This window comes from Solanum lycopersicum, chromosome 4 (genome assembly GCF_036512215.1).
Source record: "Solanum lycopersicum chromosome 4, SLM_r2.1".
Lineage (NCBI taxonomy): Eukaryota > Viridiplantae > Streptophyta > Magnoliopsida > Solanales > Solanaceae > Solanum > Solanum lycopersicum.
This window is the reverse complement of record NC_090803.1, coordinates 56,019,107-56,046,117: the sequence shown is the minus strand read 5'-3', so window position 1 is coordinate 56,046,117 and position 27,011 is coordinate 56,019,107. Positions and strand designations below refer to the sequence as shown.

General features: G+C 31.5%; 2 protein-coding genes across 28 annotated transcripts in view; both read left to right on the top strand.

Moving 5' to 3' along the window:
• The window catches only part of LOC104646925 (uncharacterized), a 65,091-nt gene extending 53,252 nt beyond the window's left edge, over positions 1-11,839 (top strand). Inside the window, exon 4 of the transcript XR_011220802.1 lies at positions 11,198-11,839. The gene's annotated coding sequence lies outside the window, so the exon portion shown is untranslated. The remainder of the gene's footprint in view (positions 1-11,197) is intronic.
• A 2,032-nt stretch (positions 11,840-13,871) lies between these two features.
• Positions 13,872-26,598, top strand: LOC104646926 (uncharacterized). Of its 27 annotated transcripts, none has more exons than XR_011220786.1 (10): positions 19,226-19,349; positions 19,435-19,502; positions 19,810-19,851; positions 20,219-20,286; positions 22,313-24,276; positions 24,417-24,473; positions 24,607-24,663; positions 24,801-24,882; positions 25,502-25,594; positions 26,341-26,598. XR_011220786.1 is itself a non-coding variant. In XM_069297236.1 (9 exons), exons 5-8 carry the CDS (start codon positions 24,206-24,208, stop codon positions 24,847-24,849), a joined length of 234 nt encoding a protein of 77 aa, XP_069153337.1. In that variant the 5' UTR covers positions 19,227-19,349; positions 19,435-19,502; positions 19,810-19,851; positions 20,219-20,286; positions 22,313-24,205; the 3' UTR covers positions 24,850-24,882; positions 25,502-26,598. The 27 variants fall into 27 exon arrangements, 11 of the variants coding, with proteins under 11 accessions (XP_069153329.1, XP_069153327.1, XP_069153328.1 ...); XR_011220785.1 differs by having other exon boundaries at positions 25,499-25,594; XR_011220784.1 differs by having other exon boundaries at positions 25,499-25,594; positions 25,701-26,598.
• The last annotated feature ends 413 nt before the right edge of the window (positions 26,599-27,011 follow it).

The window sequence follows — 27,011 nt, the reverse complement described above, 5'->3', positions numbered from 1 at the left end:
AATCTAGTACATCTTAGGGCCTTTGGGTGTGTATGCTTTATACACAACAATGACAAAGACAATTTGGGAAAATTTGATGCCAAGAGTGATGAAGGAATTTTTCTGGGCTACTCATCACAAAGAATGGCCTACAAGGTACTGAACAAAAGAACAAACCGTGTAGAAGAAAGTGTCCATGTTGTCTTTAATGAACATACTAGTGAAGAAGGAAATTCAGAGGATGAACCAAATGAGGGAACCTTCTCCAAGCCATCAGAACCAAAAATATGTGAAAAAGAACCCATACCCTCTGATAAAACATCTGAAATAGGAGATAAGTCTACCAATGAAACTGGTTCATCTGCACCTCAAGAACCAAGAAGTATTCCAACTCACAGTTGGAAATATCAAAGTTCTCACCCTTTGCAAAACATTCTTACTCCTCTTAACTCAGGCATATCTACAAGATCCAAATTACGTAGTATGTGTGCATTCTCTGCCTATGTGTCCCTGATTGAGCCTAAAAATATAAAGAAAGCACTGCTAGACTCTGATTGGATTGGTGCTATGCAAGAAGAACTCAACCAGTTTGAAAGAAGTAGAGTGTGGAACCTGGTTCCAAAACCCCAAAACAGGACAGTGATAGGAACTAGGTGGGTGTTTAGAAACAAGCTCGATGAGCAAGGTCAAATAGTGCGCAACAAAGCTAGGCTAGTTGTACAGGGATACAACCAAGAAGAAGGTATAGACTATGATGAAACCTTTGCACCAGTAGCAAGAATTGAGGCAATTAGAATATTGGTTGCATATGTTGTTCACATGGAGTTCAAACTCTACCAAATGGATGTCAAAAGTGCCTTCTTAAATGGTTACCTACAAGAAGAGGTGTATGTAAAACGACCCCCACGTTTTGAGAATACCATGTATCCTGATCATGTATATAAACTGGACAAAGCACTCTATGGGTTAAAACAAGCACCTAGAGCATGATATGATCGACTGTCTACTTTTCTTCTCACACATGGATATACAAGAGGAAAAATTGATAATACACTGTTTCTTCAAAAACAAGGTAAAGATCTGTTCATAGTCCAAGTATATGTAAATGACATCATATTTGGAGGAACCAATGACTCACTAGGAGTAGAATTTGCTCAACTAATGAATAGTGAGTTTGAGATGAGTATGATGGGAGAGTTGAACTTCTTTTTGGGACTCCAAATTAAGCAAACTTCAGTTGGAATATCAATTCATCATACATCAAGGAATTACTGAAGAAGTATGATATGAATGAAGCCAAGTCAAATGACACCCCCATTGGAACAACAACAAAGCTTGATAAAGATGAACCAGGTTCACCAGTCAACGACACCAGATATCGAGTTATGATTGGATCACTCCTATATCTCACTGCCAGCAGACCTTATATAGTGTTCAGTGTTGGTCTATGTGCAAGGTTTCAGTCTTGTCCAAAGGAATCACATCTAAAAGCTGTCAAGAGAATCTAGAGATATCTGAAAGGAACAATGAACCTGGTTCTCTGGTATCCAACTGGTGACTCTTTTGATCTAAAGAGATTTGCTAACGCATATTATGCAGACATATGGTTGATAGAAAAAGTACCTCTGGGATGGCACACTTTCTAGGACCATGTTTAATATCTTGGGCAACTAGAAAACAAAATTCAGTAGCTCTATCTACTGCAGAGGCTGAGTATGTTGCAGTTGCTTCATGTTGTGCCCAACTCCTTTGGATAAAACAGCAGCTTAAAGACTTTGGTATAGAAACAGGTTGTATTCTTATTCTATGTGATAACACAAGTGCTATGAACATGGCCAAAAACCCAGTTCAACACAAACGCACCAAACACATAGATGTTAGACATCACTTTCTTCATGATAATGTTGAAAAAGGAAACATAGTAATGGAGTTCTGCAAAACTGAGAATCAAGTTGCTGACATTTTCACCAAGGCACTAGGAAGAGATATAAACCAGGTTCAGTTAAGTTGGTTCTACATTTTGTTTTATTTCAACTGCTTTTTTAAAAAAAGGAATTTTAAAAAAAAGGATTTTACAAAAAAAATTAAATTGGGGGAAATCAATTTCATCTTCTCTCTCGCATGTCACTCCTCTGAAAAGCAGGTGCAACCGTCACAGCACCCGTCTCCTCGATGTCAATCCCCCATAATTACTCACACCCCTCGAATACAACATCAAAACCGTTCCCAATAAACCACTCTCTCTAAACAAGCAACCAACCTTCTCTCATCTTCATTCTTCAGAAAAACAAGAAAACAAAATCCCTTCCATCACCATGGTTAATCCACTTGTTTCTTACTCTGATGACGAAAGCTCGTCTGATAGTACGTTTTCTCAGGGGGAAGAGAACCCAGTTGTTGATGTTGTACCAAATCTTGAGGAAGAAAGCCAACTTCCACCCACACCTACATCCTCGTCCAAATCAGATCTACCTCCATCTCCACCACCAAAAGCTCCATCTCCACCACCAAAAGATACATCTCCGCCACCACAAGCTACAACAGCATCTTCACCTATTGTTGCAGACTCTCCACCACCACCCATCATCGAATCTCCACCATCACCAGTCCAAGAAACCTCATTATCACCGGTCCAAGAAACCCCACTATCACCAAACCCAGAATCTCCCACAACCACTGTCCCAAATAATCCCCCTCCTTTCCCATCTCACCACACCACTCCTCCACATCCACCACCATCCCCAATCCATGAAGATATTCTTTTGAGCTCCCTTCACCTTAAAAAACCAAGGCGGCCAAGTAAGCACATTGCAGTTAAATAGGTTCGTCCACACCGGCCTGTGACAAGGAGTGCGCATGTGGTCAAGCCAGCTGATGATGCAACATCTGAGGTGAAGCGTCACTGATTGGGTAAGTCTCCTGTTCTTTCATCAGTCTCCCCAATGGATCTTGATTCTGAAATTGATGATGTATCTGAGGGTAAACATTCTGCTACTCCCCAATCAAAATCAAAATCTGCGAAAAGAAGTGCAGATAAATTTCTAAAAGTGGGAAGGACAAAGTACTTCCAAACCAAATCAGTGCTTAGGGGTAGAGCCTTTAACCCTGATATACTTTCAATGGATATAGTGAAGCAGGTTTGTGAAATCCCAAGGTTTCAAGGGTGGGAGGAGTTATTCCTTGAACCTAGTTTGATTTATGAAAAGGAAGTATTAGATTTCTATACGAACTTGGTAATCTTAGAAGGAGATGTGGTGTCGTCCAGTGTAAAGGGGGTTGACATTGTGTTTGATTCAACCAAACTTGGGGAAATCCTGCATATACCTTCTGTGGGGATAAATGAGTACAATTGGGGTATTGATGAATATTCTAGCCTGCCAGCCAAATTCTCTCAAGGTAGAGTCAATTCTAGGGCTCAAACTGTTTTAAAGGGCATAATGAGATCTTTGCATAAGCTTCTTTTCGAGATAGTTCATAAGGTGATACTGCCTAGAGGTCACCAATGTCACATTGCCTCCATCAGAGACATGGGACTTATGAATGCACTTGAGTATTGATTGGCCCACACTGATTATCAAACATCTTGCTAGAATTGTGGATCCTAAGCTAGGTTCTCATCAGTTGGCTTTTGGAAACTTGTTGACTAGAGTGTTTGATGCATTTGAAGTACCATTGGGAGAAGGCAGGATCTTAACTCGTGCAGATATGTTCTCTCAAACCATCCTTGCTGATTGTGGGATTTCCATGGAGTCGGAGCAGGTTGCAACTGCGTCTCCACGTACATCTGGTCCTGTTGCTTAGTTACTCAGGGAACTTGAAGTAGCTGAAGAAAAGAACGCCGCTCTTGAGTCAGAAAACCAGAAGTTACGTGTTGAGCTTGATTCTTCAAATGCTGAAATACACAAGTTGAAGGATCACTTGGTGCAGCAACAACTTGCTAACAACGCAAGAGTTGACAGAGTTTTGGATATGTTGGCTTCTCCTTCAACTATGCCTGGTCAACCTCCACAATGACAAAGCATGTTGTTTGAACCTGGTTCTCTTAGTTGGTTTCACTCTTTATTGTTTCTCTTTGTTTTGTTGCCAGAACAATTTATATTGCTAAACTGGCTGAGCGTATTTTGTTGCTATGGATATTGATTAGTGTTGATTAGCTGCTGTTGGTTTCTTTTTGATTCGTCAAAAGGGGGAAGAGTTATTTGCGCATGCATCACACGTTACACATTTGTCTTCATCAAAAAGGGGGAATATGATGGAATGTGGTAGAATCGAAAATTCATTTTGATGATAGACAAAAAGCGCAAAGAACAGTAGCAAATGTACGCAGCAAAAGAAGTCAAGCTAGAGTCCAAGATCAAGTAAAATAGAGTTATTTGTCAAAGCCAAAAATAATTTATTAAAGGTACAAGTTAATACAAATAAGGAAAACCTTAAATATATTATTAAGGAAGGAAGTTGTGTATAATAAGGATTCTAATTTAAAAAGGAATCCTTGTTTAAACATAACTTTCTTACCTTATCAGTAAGGATTGTACAAGGCAAAAACTCTATAAGAAGAGCACGAGGCAGAGGAAAATAACACGACTTCACGCAGAGAACAAGGGAGAATTATTCATCAAATTGAAGTCTTCAAGGGTGATAGGATTGCTACGTTTACAACATTCTCGAGTGAGAAGGTTTTATCGTGTAGAACTATTTGCCTTGTTTTTGTTGTAATTTACAGTTCATTGTACAAAGGGTGGGTTTGGCTCTTTGTAGGGTTGAGTGTTAGTAAGAGGTGTAACAAAAGGTGGGTTTGGCCTTTTGGAGAGATCGACTGAAGTCAATCGAGGAGGTAGTAGAGATAAGACGTTTGATTATTGAGTTGTAATCACAAAATCTTATAATTGAATTAATAAAACGAGGTTTTTCCTTCCTTGAATGAGGAAGGTTTTTAATTCAATAAGTGTTTGTGTCTTTACTTAAAAGCAACTTACAAAAACCTGGTTCTTGTTCTGGGGTAAGGTTTCTTTACTGTGGAAGTCACTCTCCTGGAAATAAGAATCAAGTTTGAAGTACCATGCCCACGATGCTAGTTTTTAGCCATAAAGTGCCCTTTTTAACTTGTAAACCTTATCTTCTTTGCCATTAACTACAAAACATTCAGGTTGTGATACATAAACCTCCTCTTCCAAATCACCATTTGAAAAGCGGATCAACATCAAATTGGTAAACTAGCCAAATTAATTTAGCAGCCAAGGCTAAGTACAGTTGAATTAATTTAGCAGCCAAATTAATTCAGCATCTTCAAAGAAAGTAAGATCTGAAACAAGAAAAGCAAAAAATACAAGATGTACTGTTAGCATATCTAGGGATTTTTTCCCTATCTCTAGATGATCTTCTCAATGGAGTTGGCTCAGCGAAAGGTTTTTTCAATATTGGAGAAAATGCTGGTGAAATTGATGAGGTAGTTGATGGACCAATCGAAAAAGGATCTGCTACATACTCTTGATCAACAATATCATCAGAAGGCAACAATTGAATATCTGAACTTTCATTTGTGGAATAAAAGTTCCAACTTGCATGTTCATTAAACACAACATTTTTATTGACCTTAATTTTCCCACTCACTAGATTATATAACTTAAGCCTTAGATTTTGTGTTATATCCTACAAAAATACATTTTCACATTCTTCATCAAGCTTACGTCAAGCTTGTGAATTTATCAAGGCATAAGCTATATAACCAGAGACACGTAAGTGGCTTACCTTGGACTTGTTACCTCTTCAAGCTTCATTTGGTGTTTCATTAAACATTGTCTTAGTGGGAGAAACATTTAGAAAATAGACAACAGTGGCAACATTTTCAGCCCAAAAGCACTTCAGTACACATATACCTTCCATCATGCTTTTGCCCATCTTGACAATTGTGTGGTTTTGTCGTTCTCCTGCACCATTTTGCTCTTGTGTATAAGGTGATGTGAGTTCTATGTCTATTTCCTTTTCCTCATAAAAGAAAATGAATTCTTTTGACAGAAACTCACCACATCTATCAGTCTGAATAGTTTTGAGCCTACATCCATTTTGCCTCTCAACAAAAGATTTAAATTTCTTGAAATTATCAAAAGTTTCAGATTTAAATTTCAAGAAATATATTCAACTCATACAACTATAATCATCAGTAAAAAGTAGAAAGTATCGACTTTCCCCTTAGGACTCAACACTCGTAGAACCACACAAATCAACATGTTCTAACTCAAGACAAATAGAAAGCTCTCCAAGACTTGCCTACAGGATAACATTTTTACTTTGTTTTCCATAAACACAACTTTCTCAAAAATCAAGACTCTCAACTTTTGACAACCCAAAAATCATTTTCTTTTGGCTAAATTACTTCAATCCTGACATTTAAATGCCCATAACGCAAATGACATAGTCTAGTTTCATTATCTCCACTAGCTGCCATAGTACAACTCTCAACCATTGAAACTTCTAAAGAAGACATTTTATTGTTAGCCAATGGGACATTAGCAATGGTTTTCCCATATATGTTATTTTTAATTGTGCAAACGCCATTACTAAAAGAAATTGAGTATCTGGTAGTCATTAGTTGTCCAATGCTAACTAAATTATGTGATAGACTAGAAACAAACATCACATCTTCTAAAACCTTAGCATTACCCTGGTTGTGTTGCGGAAGCCGGATATATAGAGAGTGATGAAATCACAACTTCTATATCTTTAGGTATCTAATAAATAGTAAATGATACAACAATAAAAAGAACACTAGGAATTAACGAGGTTCGGCAAACTTTTATTTTCTTTTGCCTACTACTCAGATATATTTATTTCACTCCAAAAGAGTACAAGTGAAATACTACAAGAGAGAAAGAAGAACAAATGCCTTAGGAGATGAGAAGGCAAGTAAGAGGTGTGTTACAAATGAATTAGGAGCTATCTATTTATAGGAGTGAATTCTTCCTATTGATGTCATCCATGACATCACAATATGTAAAAAAAATGGCAAGATTTACCTTGTGAAACAATTTTATGGTTCACCTGAATTTCACCTACAAAAGATGTTATCTTGACTTTTCTACCAATGACGAATTATCCTCCTATCTATCATATCTTCTTATTAATCCATTTTTGAATCTTGTCAAATTTAACAAATGTCCACCTTGGAAAGATTCTCCATTTTCAACTTTCCCTCAACAACAATTTTGGTTGTCTTCAAACTGAATCTTCAATTGTTAACAATGTTGACTTGACCGCAGTCACCACTTTTGTCAACATATCGGCATGATTATCTGTATTATGAATTTTCTGCATTAAGACTCCACCATATTCTATGATGTCTAGTATGAAATAATATCGTACGTCAATGTGCTTTGTCATTGCATGATAAAGTTGGTTCTTTGCTAATTGAATAGCACTCTGACTATCACAAAATATTGTGATTTCTTCTTGTCCAATACCAAGCTCTCTAAGTAATCCTAGGAGCTAAATTTCTTCCTTCGCAACCTCAGTACTTTGCCTTAGTGGTAGACAAAGCAACTGTAGACTTCAAAGTAGACTTCCAACTAACTGGTGCATTTGCAATAGTGAAAACATGACCAGTAGTTGATCTTCGTCTGAGTCACAATATCCAACAAGATATTGACTATCTTTCTGCTCGAAAACCAAAACAACATCTACAATATTGTGAATATGCCTTAGAATCCATTTTAAGGCCCTGCCAATGATCCTTTCCAGGATTATGCATGTACCTTCTTACAACTCCAACATTTCACCCTCTTGTACTTCACTTTCTATGGTGTGATGACCATTGTTGTTACCCAAAATATAAGTCTTATTTATATTATTGGATTCTTCTTCTATGGTGTATGGAATCTCTTCTCAGGATTCTACGTTCTACGACCTGTAAGTTCTTGAAACACTCCATGTTTTGTTACATCAAAACTTATTTAGAGTTAAGAAATTACACGTTCGCTGCATTATTTTTTTTGTTATCAATAAAAAAACATTATACGATGGTACTATTGGTGTTGTCCTATTTCATGGACCTTATATGGTTTGGTTGCATCACATTTTGGAAATTTCCAGAATAAACCTATTGATGATGAACGTGGAACAATTCTTAAGACATCTACTTCATTTGGATCAGATTTTGTAACATTTCTTCTTGAAAGTGAGCCTCAAACATTCGAGGAAGCAATATTGTCTAGCGACTCAACCTCTTGGAAGGAGGCTGTTAATAGTGAAATTGAATCAATCTTAAGCAATCATACTTGGGAGTTGGTTGATCTTCCTCCAGGGAACAAACCCTTGGGTTCAAAATGGATCTTTAAAAGGAACATGAAAGACGATGGAATTATTGACAAATATAAAGCAAGATTTGTTGTCAAAGGTTTTAGACAAAAAGAAGGTCTTGATTATTTTGACACATACTCGCCAGTGACTAGGATAACATCAATCCGGATGTTAATTGCACTAGTTGTAGTATACGGTCTTGAAATTCATCAAATGGATGTGAAAACAATCTTCTTAAATGGAGAGCTTGAAGAGGAAATTTACATAGAACATCCTGAGAGTTTTGTGGTAAAGAAAAGAAAGTGTGCAAACTTATTAAGTCACTTTATGGGCTAAAACAAGCACAAAAACAATGGCATGCAAAGTTTGATCAAACCATGTTGTCAAATGGATTTAAGATCAATGAATATGATAAATGTGTTTACATTAAAGATACTCCAAATCAGAAAGTTATTTTATGCCTATATGTAGATGATATGTTTATAATGAGCAAAGACATTGCTAATATAAAAGCTACAAAGCGTATGCTTGCTAGTAAGTTTGATATGAAAGATTTAGGAGTTGCTGATGTGATATTAGGAATTAAAATTCTTAAAACTCCTAACGGTCTAGCATTGTCTCAAACTCATGATATTCAAAAGATACTTGAAAATTTTTAATTTTTAAATTTTAAAAGGGCAAAGACTCCAATTGATGTAAATCTTCATCTTACAAAGAATAAAGGTGAAAGTCAGTCTCAATTGGACTATGCTACCATATTGGGAAGCTTAATGTATGTCATGAATTGTACACGACCAGACATAGCTTGCGCTATCAGTAAACTAAGTCGATACACAAGTAATCCTAATCATAATCATTAGTTGGCAATGAAGAGAGTTTTGGGATACTTAGATGACACCCAAAACTATGCTTTACATTACAACAAATATCCAGCTGTTCTTGAAGGATTAGTGATGCTAATTGGATTACGGGGTCAACTAAAACAAAATCCACAAGTGGATACGTTTTAACTATTGGTGGAGGAGCAATATCTTGGAAATCATCCAAACAAACATGTATAGTTCGCTCTACAATGGAGTCTGAATTCATTGCTTTAGACAAGGCAGGTGAAGAAGCTGAATGGCTCCGGAATTTCATAGAAGATATTTCATTTTGGCCCAAACCAATGGCCCCTATATGCATACATTGTGATAGTCAAGCTGCAATAGGAAGAGCTTGAAGCATTATGTATAACGGCAAGTCTCGTCACATAAGACGAAGACATAACTCTGTGAGACAACTACTCTCTAGTGGAATTATCATAATTGACTATGTGAAGTCAAAACATAATGTGTCGGATCCAGTTACAAAAGGCCTAAATAGAGAGGGAGTTGAGAAATCATCGATGGGAATGGGACTATGGCCGAGAATAAGTCATCGTGGCGGTAACTCTACCTAGAAGATTGGAGATCCCAAGATCTATGTTCAAGGAGATAAAACAAATTCATTGATGACGGTTCAACATTGTCAAAGGAAAAGAAAAAATTATTATTATTTTATGGTCCATTCTCATGATAAGACAATGTTTAGTAACAAGGATAAAGACATAAGGACTTTTTAATGGTTTCTATGTTTGATATAGGGAATATCAAATGGTGTATCTATGGGATAACGCATTTATAAATCACCTATGTAAGTGTGAAGTGTAAGCCGCTTCAAGGAGAATCCGGTAAGGCCAGTTCTTTAAGCACATACTATCCAAGATGTGTTCATAGCTGAAACGAACAAAACAATGAGAACTAAGAACAGTTGAAGGGTTGATTGTGTGACATATGTTGTCTAGGTATACACCAAAGCTCGACGGTTCAAAGATTACAAATCTACCGACTGACAGAGTATATCCGATATATGTTCACTATGGAAAGTTTAAAGGGAAACCTACTTATCCAGATACGATTAACCTTTACCTACAAGACACACAATTTTTTTCATGCATATGTTTTAACAATAGCCTTCCCCATTCTTGTGGGGGATTGTTGGGTTTTAGCAAGTGTGAATGGTAAAAGAAAAGAGAGAATATGAAAAGTGAGGGAACTACTTTGGAGGGAAAATGAAAAGTCATTTGCAAAGTGCAAATGAAAAGTCATTTCTCCCATATCGGCAAAAGAAAGGGAAATTGTTGTCCTTATAGAAGGAAACACTTCCATTACTTATTAAAGAGATAAGAAGAAGATGCCCCCTCGCGTCGTCGTCGTCGTCGCTCGGCCTCAGCTTCGGCTTCGGCTTCGACTTTGGATTTGGATTTGGATTTGGCAAATGATGTGATTGATTGATAAATTTTTTGGACAAAATTTATTTAATCGGTTTTTGTTAAATCAAATAAATCCTGTTAAAATTATCTCTTACAAATTTACAGGTAACGGTAACATTCTGAAAAGTTGTTACTATTTCTAAAAAGTCGTTCTTTTCCAAAAAATCGTTATTTTCCTAACAGACAGAATTTTCCAAAAAGTTGTTATTTTTTTCAAAATACACAACTTTCTGGATAAAATGGGTCTGAACAGATTTCACTAAACAGACATGTTCCTTGCTGAAAATGGCTATAAAAGAAAGTCAATTTTTGATTTTTTAAAACATTGGAAAAAATTTCTTTCACTGCATTTATTTTCTCTCAAATAAAATCAAAGTGTCGATCGACTGAGTCTGTGTGACTTGTTGTTGTTCTTAAGTTCATTGAAGTTAAAGAAGTTTGAGAAACCGCTATTTCTTTAACAAGTTTAATCCGTTTTATCTTGGGAGAAATTAATACATACCCTTGGGTATAGTGAGGGGATTAAATTTCTTAAGGACACGCAGTAGTTTCTGTGGACTCAGATTAATTCTTGTATTTTATATTTTTTCTGCTTCATCTTATTTTTGTTTCTGTTTATTAACCTTATAAATACAGGTTAATGTAAGAATAACACCAAGACCACGGGGGAATGAAGTTCAGAGCTTCAATATGCATAAGGTGGTGGAGAATATTGGTGCTTTCAATGCCGGATTGGAAGGGTTCGGTTGGTGCCCTTTGGAGGAGGCTTTCCCTTTCGTGTGCTCTATTTGCGAGAGGTACTTCCATGCCCCCACACACACTACGATCTGCATAAGGGAGTGTACGTGCCAATGGATTCACAAACAATCAACGAGGTGTTGGAGGCACTAAAGGTCTAGAATGCTGAGTATAAGGCCCGATTGAGGTGGCTACACTATGAAATCATAGCAAGTGAAGGTGTGAAAAAGAGACGAAGCGATACCAGTTTTTCTAGACTTCATATAATATTTAGGTCATGTCAATACGCTTACTTAGGTCTTATAATTTCCATGAGTCTTTCAGTCCAATCACTCACTTACACACCAAATTAAATAGAGATTTTCTCATGCTTTTTATTTATTTTTATCTAATATAATATTAGCCTTGATACACATAACTGAAGCAACGTGAAACTTGCTTAGGATTGAGGTGTGGTAGGGGTTATTGTTGTTTGAATAAGTTTGACTCTTTGCTTATCTTTACTCATTAGTATAATTGACAAAAAGGAAGAAACAAACTTAATTGTATATGCTTATTTGTACTTATTACTACACTAGTCCTGGACACGTGAGTTTCACAATGTTAAGAGAGTATTGTTTGTATTTTTAAGAACAAATATGTGGTATAGATGCAACAAATATTATGATAGATTTATATTTAATACAATATTTATTATCATTATGATTATATTTAATTTTTTCGTTCACAAAATTATAATATTAGTATGTAAAAAAATGATTATTGCTTTTGAAGGCCCTCAATATAAAGATGGATTGTTAGAAATTTGATATTAAAGAATGATATATATATATACATGTGCATATAAAAATAAACTTCTCTTTATCTATAGAAAGTTTATAAGTGGTTAAGACATTTAAAATGTGATTTTTCGTATACTTAGATGTAAGTATAAGATAATTTTATATTAGATGTAAGTATAAGATAATTTTATATTATTTCAAACTGTAACCCCCTTCTTCACTTCTCAAAATTAAAATAGTTAATGGAGTGACACTTCTTCAATATTTATGATGTCACGACGATCCAACATTTGAAAGAGGTAAAATTTATTTAAATCTCTCATCTCAGGTTGCAGATCTCTTAATTTGGAGAATCACAGTTAAAGGATGAATTTTAAGAAATTGTTAGATTAGTTTAATTTTTAGTTATATTTCTATTTTATAAAGTTTGTATTGAACTACTAATAGATGTTAAAAATGAAACATTATTATAGTGTTATATTTTGTAAGAACTATATTTAATCAAATAAATTAATTTTAAAAATTCTCTATAATGAGATTTAAGAGTAGAAGAAAATTTCAAATTGTACTTGAAAAAATCCTTTCTCAATCATGAATTCGAGTTTACTATTTGAATCACGAAAGGCGATTTTCTCATTTCGTATTCAATAATTGATTCTTCAAATAGAGACTAAAACACATTACAAATTGTGAAGTCTACAAGCTAATTCTTTTCTTTAAAATGAAAATTGTCAAACCAACAATGATATAGCATGAAACCAAAGCTAAACAAAATTAATTAACATTATATCAAACGGTTGGTTAGATGTGATTTATACTCCTAGCGGTATATTGCATTAACTATTGAGTGTGTGTGTGTGTGTGTATATATATATATATATATATATATATATATATAAAATATTAGATCAAAACATTTTCAATTACAAACTTCGATTGTAATTTCTTAATAATTCTCTTTTGATCTCATGACATGTTAAAAACAACAGAAAAAATATGATATTTCATATGATAACAAGGAAATATTTTAGATAATAGTAATTATACATTAAAAAAAATAACTTATCTAAAGCATGAATATAATACGGAAATTAAAATTGATTTCAACCTCCGGAAAGACGTGAACATCCCTTCTCTCATTGTGAACTCCATTAGAAGATCTAACAATTTGTACACATTTCTTTTCTTGAAACAACAAACGAAGATAAGGAAAATTTGTAATCAGTGTTATGAACGGAAGCTAAAAATGATATTAATATATACTAAAGGATAAAAACAATAGAAATATAGACAGTTTTTTTTAAAAAAAAAAAAAAAGTTCTTGCGAAGTGTACCTAAATATCTTCAAAGTGTATAGATTGTTGTGTCAAATACCATAATTTATAGGACATCATTGAGTAAAATCAAAAGGTATCATAATCATGCGATTAATTTCTTGAGAGTGGGAAGATTATGAAGGTGTAAAGATTAATGAGGAGATAATGGAGGTGTGGTATTAATACATATTATGACAAAAATTACACCTAAAACTGATCAGATAGAGAAACGGAAAGTTTCTCTAGTACCTTTTCGTATTAACTTTATAATTAATTATTTTTACAACTCTTCATTCTCCTACTTTATTTAAATAATAAGTGAATCAACTTAGCAATTTAAGCATATTTAATGTTTAACTAATTAGATATTTTATAATATTTTAATTTAGTATAGGAATAAAATGGTAATTCAACTTTGTACCACGAGGCTTCTCATTTTTAATAATATCTGATATGATATGATGATTTGACAATGTAAAGGCCCTAAAATATATTTTTTTCTTTTGATTATTATTACTATATAGAAGTGTGATAGAGGATGACGACCAAGGCTATTTTGGTAGTTCTGTACTATATACAAGGGCAAATTTGTCATTTCGGTCAAAGACAAATTTTTATGACTAGCTTTTTGGCCTTTCTAGAAGACTCGTGAAGTCATTTTTCTTTCCAACAATGAAGAATTTCCAGAAGACTTGTCCGAGTTTCTTTCATCCAAACTTAAATATCTCAGGGTACTTAGTCTATAAGATGGATTCAATAGTTTTTTCTACTGTGGAAATATTGAGAACAGATTTATTCACAACTCTTTTTGGACTTGGATATTGGGCAAACATCCATAGTTTCTAGCACTATTTGAGTATCTGACTATCCAAATGGTTGCTGGATTATTCCAATCCTCTGGATGTCCTGCAGTAGTTGCAATGGTTGGGAATTAGTTTTGCAAAGAAGAAGTTATTTATAATGGGTATTTAGAATTCTCACGCTTCTGTTGGGATATTACGGGGTCATTAGTCGCATCAATATTATTGAAATACAAATGGGGTTGGTCGGTGATTGTTCCTGGTATCCTTATTGCTTTTAGTGGCATGATAGTGTTCCTTTTGTTACCCGTTTATCCGAAATCCATTGAATGCAATAAAGATGAAGTGCTATCTCTAGGAAAAGAAGACGAGGAAGTGAATGAACCTCTCTCGAGATCAAACAGAGAGAAATCGGCCGTGGGTTTTAGTGAAGCACGGAGGATTCCCGAAGTTGTGCCATCTGGTCTTTGACCTTTTTTTTTTTTGGTGGCTTACACATTTCTCTAATGTGGTTGTCGTACAACACTAACTGTTCCATGCTGCAGGAAAGGTCAAAAGTATGTTGCACTTGGCTGAACTGGTTGAGAAACATAATGATCAAATTGCAACGTTCGAGACTTGGGACACTGAGAAGCCATATGAACAGGCTGTTAAGATTGGAGTACGCTGGTTGTACATCCCCGTTATTATGCTGGTAAGTAATAAATTCAACTAGAAAGAAAGTCTATCATCAATTATTTCTTCTCCCTGAAAAAAAATTATTTCTACAGGCTAGGCAGATAAAATTCTTGATATGACTATTCCTGCTGAAGGACCATATTGCATTCAAACGTTGCATGAACGGATTGAATTTGTTGGTTAGATTATCTCATGAAATTTTCCTCTCCTCGTGTTCTCTTGGAAGATGAACCCTACTTTCACTTGTGGCAGAAATATCGTGTTAAAAATGCTGAGCAGACCCCTTTAACTACACTCTATGTAGAAAATCTGTTGCAGGAGATAGCATCAAAATTTTCTCTTTTATTGCCCAAAAGAGTCGTTTTGCACAGTAAGTCAAGTTTCAGTTTTTTTGGTATCGTATCTGAGTGAAAGAATATGTTTTTTTTCTTTTCAATTCTAGAAAAAATATTCCACAACAGTTGAAGTTTTTTATTGCTTCTTATCAAACAACAACATATTCAGTGTAATTTGATGAGTGGTGATTGAGGAGGATAGTGTATACGCAACCTTATATAAGTTCGATAATATGTTATTTGAAATTAATTCTTGATTCTTGAATATATGATTCAAGTATGAACTTGAAAGCAAAGAATCAATGCTTATTCAAGAGAAGGGAACTGTTAAATGAATAACTATTAAGTTGATATGCCGGATTACTACTAAAAAGATATGCTCCTCTTTATCACTAAAGATCACAACTTTTTTCATCGGTTAATTTTAGCACTTTTTTAAAAGATATATTATGGATCTTTTAATACAATCTGTTTGTTCTTGTAATTTTTGAACTATATAACCCAAAGATAAATGGATTATCCCTCACCTCTTCCAATTCCATGGATATTTGTTGTCATTCCCATACCTTGAGAAGGTATATGAGCCTTATACTCATGGTTGTGTCCGTGAGCTTACAACTGTCTGAAGAAGTTGGCTTATGTCTGTTTCTTATAGAGCAACCATATTTGAGTAGATCTTATTGAATCCTGATGGTTGAGTTGTCAAGAGGCCACAGTTCATATTGTTATGAGTTAGGTCTATTCATTTCTTCACCGTCGTCTCCTCAAAACTCCTCTGTTCTTCTGCTATTTCTATTTCAATAATAGATGTAGATATTGAAAATTTAAGTTCATTTATTTTCCACCTCTCTCTCTCTGGTTTATGTTATGTATGCATTTATCAACTTTATTTTTTCAAGTGTACCTATTCTAATTTACGATAGCTATCTTTTTTTTTTCTTCTTTACTCATTAATAATTAGAAATTGAATTTGTATTTGAACTGCAGTTAGCTTTAAACTCAGTAAGAACTACATTGAGGTACAATGTACCATATAAAGTCGGGGTTTCTTGATTGACATACGACAAATGGAGAGCTCTGACTATGCATCAGTCTCTCACCAAAAAGGTATGGTAACCTCAAAAAAACTTTCCTTGAATCTGAAGACGAGAGTACTTCAATATGGAAATTTGTGAGGAGCCTGTTGGCCAAGACCATTAATAGGTTTTGATTGAACAACCAATATATAGTCATTCTTGATTACATTATTATTCATATTTTTTTTTTGTTAGAGATATTTGAGATTCAGACAAAATCAATGAACATATCAGAAATTGAAAATTTTTATTTTAAATTTAAATATTAATGTAGAAAGAAAATAAAATAAAAAAAGGAGGAAAAGTCTTTGCTAAAAGCCAAAAAAATAAAAATTACACTACTACTAAAAGCCTAAAAAGCAGGAGCTACATTACACATCTCTATGTTTCATATTTTTTTATTTATTATATAAATTATAATTATAAATTATTATTCATATTTTTTTTTGTTTGCGATATTTGTGATTCAGACAAAATCAATGAACATATCAGAAATTGAAAGTTTTTATTTTAAATTTAAATATTAATGTAGAAAGAAAATAAAATTAAAAAAAAGGAGGGGCTACGTGTAATGTAGGAAGTGGAATTCCTAAGAAAAAAGAAAACAAAAAGTGAAAAGCAATTTACACCTGTCTTCTTTAATCATTATTAAACTCATAATGTGTCAAGTTAATCATACATTACTTTCGTTAATTTTTATTAGTTATTATTTAATTTGATACACAATTAAAAAATAATTATTAACGTATTTTACTATACTATTTCTATTGATGATGTTTAGTATAGTATTAGGTCTTAAAATAATTTATCGAATAAGTATTTAATATTAAGAGTAATATATATAAAAAAATAATTATTATAACCACTTCCCATATCTTTTCTTTTATTTATTTTAAATTTAAACAATAATCTACAAAGAAAAAGAAATTATAAACACTTCTTGTACATATATATCTCTATGTTTCATATTTTTATTTATTTATTATACTAATTATAATTATAAATTATTATTCATATTTTTTTTTGTTTGAGATATTTGTGATTCAGACAAAATCAATGAACATATCAGAAATTAAAAAATTTTACATTAAATTTAAATATTAATGTAGAAAGAAAATAAAATTAAAAAAAGGAGGAAAAGTTTTGCTAAAAGCCAAAAAAATGAAAATTACACTACTGCTAAAAGCATAAAAAGCAGGAGCTACATCACTCCATTTGTTAGTGTATAAAACAATATATAATTTTTTTAAGACACGTATCATTTTTACTGTTGTAGTACATCTTATGTAATTATTATAACCACTTCCCCTATCTTTTCTTTTTTTTATTTTAAATTTAAACATTAATCTAGAAAGAAAAAGAAATTATAAACACTTCTCGTACATATACATCTCTATGTTTCATATTTTTTTATTTATTATACTAATTATAATTATAAATTATTATTCATATTTTTTTTTGTTTGAGATATTTGTGATTCAGACAAAATCAATGAACATATCAGAAATTGAAAATTTTTATTTTAAATTTAATATTAATGTAGAAAGAAAATAAAATTAAAAAAAAAAGAGGAAAAGTCTTTGCTAAAAGAAAAAAAATAAAAAAATTCACACTACTGCTAAAAGCAAAAAAAAGCAGGAGCTACATCACTCCATTTGTTATTGTGTATAAAGCAATATATATTTTCTTATCATTTTTACTGTTGTAGTACATCTTATGTAATTATTATAACCACTTTCCCTATCTTTTCTTTTTTATTTTAAATTTAAACATTAATCTAGAAAAAAAAATTATAAACACTTCTTGTACATATACATATCTTTGTTTCATAATTTTTTAATTTATTATGCTAATTATAATTATAAATTATTATTCATATTTTTTTTGGTTAGAGATTTTTGAGATTTAGACAAAATGAATGAACAAATAAGAAATTAAAAAATTTCATTTTAACTTTAAATATTAATCTAGAAAGGAAAACAATTATAAACACTTCTCGTACATATACATACAACTAACAGAAAAAGTCAATTTTTGAGAGACTGAAGATACAAGTTTAAATTAGAAGAAGAAGAAACCGACCTGGTGTAGAACTCCACGGGTGTCTCCATGTGAAAAAGAACCCTAGAAAGAAAAAGAAATTGTAAACACTTCTTGTACATATACATATCTATGTTTCATAATTTTTTTAATTTATTATACTAATTATAATTATAAATTATTATTCATATTTTTTTTGGTTAAGAGATTTTTGAGATTCAGACAACGAATGAGCAAATAAGAAATTAAAAATTTTTATTTTAAATTTAAATATTAATCTAGAAAGGAAAAAAATTATAAACACTTCTTGTACATATACATACATCTAACAGAAATAGTCAATTTTTGAGAGACTAAAGATGCAAGTTTAAATTAGAAGAAAAAGAAACTGACCTGGTATAGAACTCCACGGGTGTCTCCACGTGAAAAAGAACCCACCATTTTTTTGCTGGTTCCTACACCTACACATACACAATTCATAAATCAAAACAATTCATGAGTAATTAAAATGAAAAGAGGCCAATTATAAAAAATAAAAAAAACAATACAGTTACCATGAGAAACAAAGAAGAAAAGCATGACAAAAACAGCAATGATGAAAATGGAACGCCCCATTGATCTACAAACATTTGCTATTGAAATTGAAAGTTGTCCATTTTTAATGTAAAATTACATACTTTCCCTTCTTGTTTTTGGAAATGAAATTTGTCCATTTTTTATTAATGTAAATTACTATTATGCCCTTGGTCGCCCATGTGATGGCTCTTCTATATAGTAGTAATAGTAATATATATATATATACTACATAGAAGAGCCATCACATGGACGACCAAGGGCATAATAGTAATTTTACATTAATAACAAATGGACAAATTTCTTTTCCAAAAGCAAGAAGGGCAAGTCTGTAATTTTACATTAAAAATGGACAACTTTCAATTTCAATAGCAAGAGTTTGTAGATCAATGGGGCGTTCCATTTTCATCATTGCTGTTTTTGTCATGCTTTTCTTCTCTGTTTCTCATGGTAACTGTATTTTTTTTTTATAATTGGCCTCTTTTCATTTTAATTACTCATCAACTGTTTTGATTTATGAATTGTGTATGTGTAGGTGTAGGAACCAGCAGAAAAATGGTGGGTTCTTTTTCACATGGAGACATCCGTGGAGTTCTACACCAGGTCGGTTTCTTTTTCTTCTAATTTAAACTTGCATCTTTAGTCTCTCAAAAATTGACTATTTCTATTAGATGTATGTATATGTACAAGAAGTGTTAATAATTTTTTTCCTTTCTAGATTAATATTTAAATTTAAAATATAAATTTTTAATTTCTTATTTGTTCATTCATTGTCTGAATCTCATAAATCTATAACCAAAAGAAATATGAATAATAATTTATAATTATAATTAGTATAATAAATTAAAAAATTATGAAACATAGATATGTATATGTACAAGAAGTGTTTATAATTTTTTTTTCTTTCTAGGGTTCTTTTTCACATGAAGACACCCGTGGAGTTCTACACCAGGTCGGTTTCTTCTTCTTCTAATTTAAACTTGCATCTTCAGTCTCTCAAAAATTGACTATTTCTGTTAGATGTATGTATATGTACAAGAAGTGTTTATAATTGTTTTCCTTTCTAGATTAATATTTAAATTTAAAATAAAAATTTTTAATTTCTTATTTGTTCATTTTTTTTGTCTGAATCTCAAAAATCTCTAACCAAAAAAAATATGAATAATAATTTATAATTATAATTAGTATAATAAATTAAAAAATTATGAAACAAAGATGTGTATATGTACAAGAAGTGTTTACAATTTCTTTTTCTTTCTAGATTAATGTTTATTTAATTACTCATGAATTGTTTTGATTTATGAATTGTGTATGTGTAGGTGTAGGAACCGGCAGAAAAATGGTGGGTTCTTTTTCATATGGAGACACCCGTGGAGTTTTACACCAGGTCTGGAAAAATTGAAATTCCTCATTCTCTCATTAAAAAAATGTGAATAATAATTTATAATTATAATTATTATATATGCACAATAACAAATGGAGTGGTGTAGCTCCTGCATTTTAGGCTTTAGTGATGTAGCTTCTGCTTTTTAGATTTTTAGCAGTAGTGTAGGCTACTATTTTCACTTTTTAGGCTTTTAGCAAAGACTTTTTTTCCATTTTTTACCTATCCATTATTTTTTTACCAAGTGGCTGAATATTCATCACACATTATGAAATATCTTCTATGTAGAAATTTTCATTCAACCTTTAAATAACTCTTCATTTTTCTCGTTGATTTTGTATGAATCTCAAAGATTATAATAATTATTTTTTTTTATATATTTTACTCTTAATATTAAATACTTATTCGATAAATTATTTTAAGACCTAATACTCTACTAAACATCATCAATAGAAATAGTATAGTAAAATACGTTAATAATTATTTTTTAATTGTGTATCAAATTAAATAATAACTAATAAAAATTAACGGAAGTAATATATGATTAACTTGACACATTATGAGTTTAATAATGATTAAAGAAGACAGGTGTAAATTGCTTTTCACTTTTTGTTTTCCTTTTTCTTAGGAATTCCACTTCCTACATTACACGTAGCCCCTCCTGTTCTTTATATTTTATTTTCTTTCTACATTAATATTTAAATTTAAAATAAAAATTTTCAATTCATGGTATGTTCATTGATTTTGTCTGAATCACAAATATCTCAAACAAAAAAAAATATGAATAATAATTTATAATTATAATTTATATAATAAATAAAAAAATATGAAACATAGAGATGTGTGATGTAGCTCCTGCTTTTTAGGCTTTTAGCAGTAGTGTAATTTTCATTTTTTTGGTTTTTAGCAAAGACTTTTCCTCCTTTTTTTATTTTATTTTCTTTCTACATTAATATTTAAATTTAAAATAAAAATTTTCAATTTCTGATATGTTCATTGATTTTGTCTGAATCTCAAATATCTCTAACCAAAAAAAAAATATGAATAATAATTTATAATTATAATTTATATAATAAATAAAAAAAATATGAAACATAGAGATGTGTATGTACAAGAAGTGTTTATAATTTCTTTTTCTTTCTAGATTAATGTTTAAAATTCAAATAAAAAAAAAAGATAGGGGAAGTGGTTATAATAATTACATAAGATGTAATACAACAGTAAACATGATACGTGTCTTAAAGAAAATATATATTGATTTATGCACAATAACAAATGGAGTAGTGTAGCTCCTGCTTTTTAGGCTTTTATCATTAGTGTAGGCTACTATTTTCACTTTTTAGGCTTTTAGCAAAGACTTTTCCTCCTTTTTTTTTACCTATCCATTATTTTTTTACCAAGTGGCTGAATATTCTTCACACATTATGATGTAGAAATTTCCATCCAACCTTTAAATAACTCTTCGTTTTTCTAATTTCCATCCAACCTTTAAGTAACTCTTCATTTTACTTCTCTCTTCTTAACATATACTTTAATTTTAAATTTGTCTGGTCTTCTGTTGTTAAGATTTTCTTAATCTTGTATGAGGGTTGTCATCTTTACAACTATTGGGCTTTGTTCACTTTGTTTGGTGATATTGTCACTTTGCTTTCTTGACTGTTTTTGCAATCTTTTACTATAAAGATAGTATTAATCTTTAATTAAGATCTCATTTCATACATTTGTAATTGATGCTTTACATTCCATTTGGCTTTCTTATTTTCTTCCACTAATTCTCTTTTCTATTTCAATATGACAAAATGTAGTGTTTATGCTATTCTGGTTGACATTATCTTGCTAAATGATCTATCTATGACATAGTTTTAAAAAAAATAACATACTTTTGTTCATATTGGTGTTATTATATAAAATGTCTTATGTCAATCGTGAAATAGGGATTCAAAGATGAGGCTTAGTTGAAGCTTAATGTTGCCACATTTTTTTTCATTTTGTGTTGTATAAGTTATGTGGTGCGATTCTGTGCTAACAGGTGATTTTTTATCAAAGATGATCCAGAAGATCCAAGCATGAAAGATGCATCTGTTTTTGTCTAATTCTATACCGTATGTAAATGTATGTAATTAGTATTCCCACATATGAAAATGTTAAACTATGTAAGTATCTCACTTCGACATTCAGTAGTATGACATTCACATGAAAATATATTATGAACAAATTTGGCAGCTATAATGTGTTCGAATCACTAATTTTTCTCATTGAAATATTAATTTTGTTTGTTTAATATGCAACTCATTAATTTTAGGTCCATTATAAATACCTATAATGCTTCCAACTACAGCATCATCAGCTGAAAGTATGTCTGCAAGCCCGGAGCAGTATTATGCATACAAATTCAGCAACTCCTAAATGTTAATTGATAATTTGTTAACATTCAGCTGCCCTTGATGTTCACTTTCTTCATACTGTCAATTTGCTTAATAAACAGTGTATTTATTTTGTGAACATGTATCGTAAAATAAAATGATAATAAATATATAAAATATTAAAATATTAAACGTTGGGCCCGTGCTTAGCACGGGCAACGCTCATCTAGTTTAATCATATAAAAAGCTTGGGACAAAAAAACTTAGGTTATTTATCGGTTATAAACTTTTATAAGAATTTTGACATGAAATTTTCCGAGTCCATAACTCCAACGAATTATTTTGAAAAGTTGCCGACAATTGCATCTATGAAATGATTTAAAAAACAACTCCAGAAGATGCAGTAAGATCAACAATTTAATCAACAAGATTCAATTGTTTTTGCAAAATCTGATGAATTTGGGGAAGGTTTTTAAACTTCTAATTATCAAGAAATATTTGATAGATCAAAGTTTCCTCCAATTTGTAACACAAAAAGGAGCTCATTTTTAGTCAATGTGATTCTCCCATTTTCCTTGATAATGACAAACTGGTAAGATATCATTTTTTGATATGGACAAATATGAATGAACCTAAATTATTTATCAGGTATGTTCTACCTACCTCTCCATTACCATAGGCGAAATCAGAATTTAAGATTTATGGATTCAGTTTTTGAGGTTCTTAACATTTAAATCATTATATTCTACTATCTATTAAATTTATCTAAACTTTTACATATAAATTTATGTTTCATTGTATATGAAAGTATAAGATTCATTTGAAATCGGTATTCGTACTCTATATATGCTTTTGCCTCTCACCATCACAAGTATTAAACAATATAATGATGTAGCTAGAAATCCATATAAGGGAATTAAAAAAATACTGAGTGTCACACTCCGGATTTATTTCATAATCTAAAGCAACCTTTGAATCCACAATGTTTCCAAAGAAGAATTTTAGATCTAACGGTTCATATATAATAATTTTGGTTGTTAATTATTTAAAGTTTATTTGTATCTTATCGTTAAATTCATCATTATGTAACTATGAAAATATCATTTTATATAACAATCAATTTGATATGATCATGTCATTATAATATTTTTATTTTCTTATTTTTACTGGGTTCTTTACCTTATAACTCTTTTCAATCGTCTATAAACACTATCTCTTATGCTATTTTTCTTCATAAAGTAATAAGTTTATTCATCAAATAGGTGATATGTAACATAACATGTGAAGTAGGTGTGAATTTGGATTGATTAGATTATAAATACAATACTATACAAATATATTTTTAATTAAAAATCAATTGGGCCACTTTATTGAAAAAAATAAAATATGTACACAAATAGAATCAGCCCATACGCCAACCCTAATGAAACAAAATACAAAAAAGACAGTCAAACAGGAAAGTTGAAAAGGATGGACATTTTTAAAGATAATAAATCAAAGAGGCAACTGAAGCATCCGATAGCTTCAATGTTGGTGTTCATGGTCGAAGCTTCCTCGTCATGGATGATACTAGATCCACCGTTGATTATCTCAGTGCCGATTTAAACTTTTCATCCAATATCTCTATCAGGTAACTTTGGCATCTCAAATTGCTTCTTCTTTTATAGATCTATCATTCAATGAATTTAATGCCACAAATGAGATTGATACCACCATCAAATTTTAGATCCTTCAATGATAAATTTTACTTTTTCTTATCGATGATACTAGATCTATCATTGAATATCTCACTGCCGATTTAAACTTTTCATCCAACAGTTATATCAGGTGAGGCATCTCAAATTGGTTCTTCTTTCTTAGATCTATCATTCAATGGATTGAATTTCACAACTGAGATTGATATCACCATCAAATTTAGATGCCTAAAAGATAAATTAACTTTTTTTATCGATGATACCAGATCTAGCATTGAATATCTCACTGCCGATTTAAAATTTTCATCCAAGAGTTCTATCAGGTGACTTTGAAATCTCAAATTGGTTCGTCTTTCTTAGATCTATGATTCAATGGATTGAATGTCACAAATTAAATTGATACCACCATCAAATTTTAGATTCTAAAAGATAAATTAACTTTTTTTGAGGTCTCTTGCAGAAAAGAAATTACTTGTGTCATTTGCAAGCTTCATATACAACAATTCTAACTGCTTGCAGATGAATACAGTTTTTCCCATTCAGTATCCTAACCAAAGGTAACTCTGAAACCTTCTTCATCAATTTGAATTATTTAGCCTCTTCAATAATGGATTGAATCCGACTAGGTTAATGCCACCATCTAAGTCAAGACTATCGAAATTTTATGTTGCTGTATGATTTAAGTTACCTGTAGTAGAAAAGTACTACTCTCAATCTTTGAGTCCTAGTTTCATACCATTCGCAACACCTCAAAGTTCTCACCAAGGTGCAAGGTACTTTAACCAACCGGAAAGTATTTTAGACATCATAGATTGAATTGATAGAATATATCTATGTACTTCACTTTTGTATTCATACTACTTATTGACACTATAAACTCTAATTAATTTGAAATTTTGTGGAACCTGTCTTTTGAATTCTCATGTGTGGTGTTTTGTACTTGTCAAGGTTGAATATTTTTTTTCCTAAACTTGGAACTTCCTGAAAAGATTTATATTCATAATTACCTGCAAAATAAAAAAACCAAATTAGCAAAAAAGTCTGCTAGAGTATTTCGATTCTTCCTTAAGGAGTGTTGTACTCTTACTGATAGCACCTCCCTTGGGATATTGTTTAATGCTTTTTTTTCTCTCAAAGTTTTTTTCTTGACAAGTATAGCAGGAAAAATTGTTTTATGATAACGGCAAGAAAGCTTAACATTTTTAAAATTGATGACATACACTCTTGACGATGGAAGACACACTGCAATTCCAGGTTTATATCTTTGACATTTCCTTAATTTGGATATTTGATCTACAACTTGATTCCTCTAACTTATAAATGTTTTATGCAATTGATTTGCTTTCTTTCTATCTTTCAGACCATTTATTTCAAAGATTGTCTCTTCGTTTCTACTGATAAAATTAAGGAAATGCATTTATGTTAGAGTTTATTTTATGTACAATGTATAAAGAATAACATTCACTATCAAATCAAGTTAACCTATTAACAATATGTAATTTTCATACCAAGTTTGATATGATAATGTATAAAATAGATTTTTTTAAAGAAAAAATTTAGCAACCTTTTCTTTAAAATAAAAAAACTCAATAGAGATAAGTACAAGCAAAGGGAGCTGAACCTTTCATTTCCAATCCTAATGAGGTAACAAACCTCTACTAACGAACAACCATGAAGAAAATAAAATTTAGAGAGAAGTAGGATTTTGTGATTACCACAGAGTTTATAATACACTATATAAAAATAATACAAATTAAGGTGCTTAAATAATCAAAAATATGGCAACCAAGAATTAAAAGTTTGAATTATCGGCCTCAAACTTCCTTTGTCAAGTGAATGAATTAAAAAAGAGTGTCTGCACATCTAAATTAACCTGAAGTGTTTTCCTCTTGTTTTCTTCTTCGAACTTGTCCAACAACACTTGTTAGTTCATCATTTCTTCATGGATTATTGGATCTTGTTAAAGCTATTGATACTTCCATATGATGCTTCTTTGACAGTCACATTGTAGGTGCCTTGGAACAAACTTCTTAGTCACTTTATCGTTCCAACTATGTTGTCTTCCTTATGTCAATTTCTTGCTTCTGTTCTTTCCATTTCAATGTTGCCTAGGCGAGATATACCCTTCCCTAGCCATTGTAAGAGTTAGTGTTTCAATTTATTTTGAAACAAATTCATCCGTTTTGAAATAACAAATACATGAATGTGAATTGTAATATTCATTTATTTTAATTCTATATTATAAACATTTGCAAGAAGTTTTTCTTTAATTCTACGTTATGGGTTTTTGAAAGATAATTTTTTTGTTTCCAATTCATGAACCTAATAAATTCTATTAATTAAAAGTCTTTATCTTGCAAAACATTTTATCCTATAAATTGAGTTTCTTTTGGTTGAAAAAGATAAACATTAAAAACAAAAGTACTTTCCTTTGAAAACACTTGTGAGACATTATTCAAAAGGTGAAATCACCAATTCAAGAATAGAAGAGCATCATTCTTGAATGCTACTTGTTTTGTGGCTTAGTTGAATCCCGAAGATAGAGTTGTTATTTATTCTTCCGATTGCTCGTGGGAGAGACTCCAACTATCTTCAAGAAACGTATTAACGTGCCTCTAGGCCAAGGAAGTTTTATTTTGTATTCCTTGTAATTTTATCATTCTTGTTCATT

Coding starts and splice junctions, on each gene's coding strand:
- LOC104646926 (XM_069297226.1), top strand. CDS start 14,483: ATGATAGTGTTCCTTTTGTTACCCGTTTATCCGAAATCCATTGAATGC. Junction 14,661..14,742: donor TCCCGAAGTTGTGCCATCTG/GTCTTTGACCTT, acceptor TCCATGCTGCAG/GAAAGGTCAAAAGTATGTTG. Junction 14,892..16,197: donor ACATCCCCGTTATTATGCTG/GTAAGTAATAAA, acceptor TTTGAACTGCAG/TTAGCTTTAAACTCAGTAAG.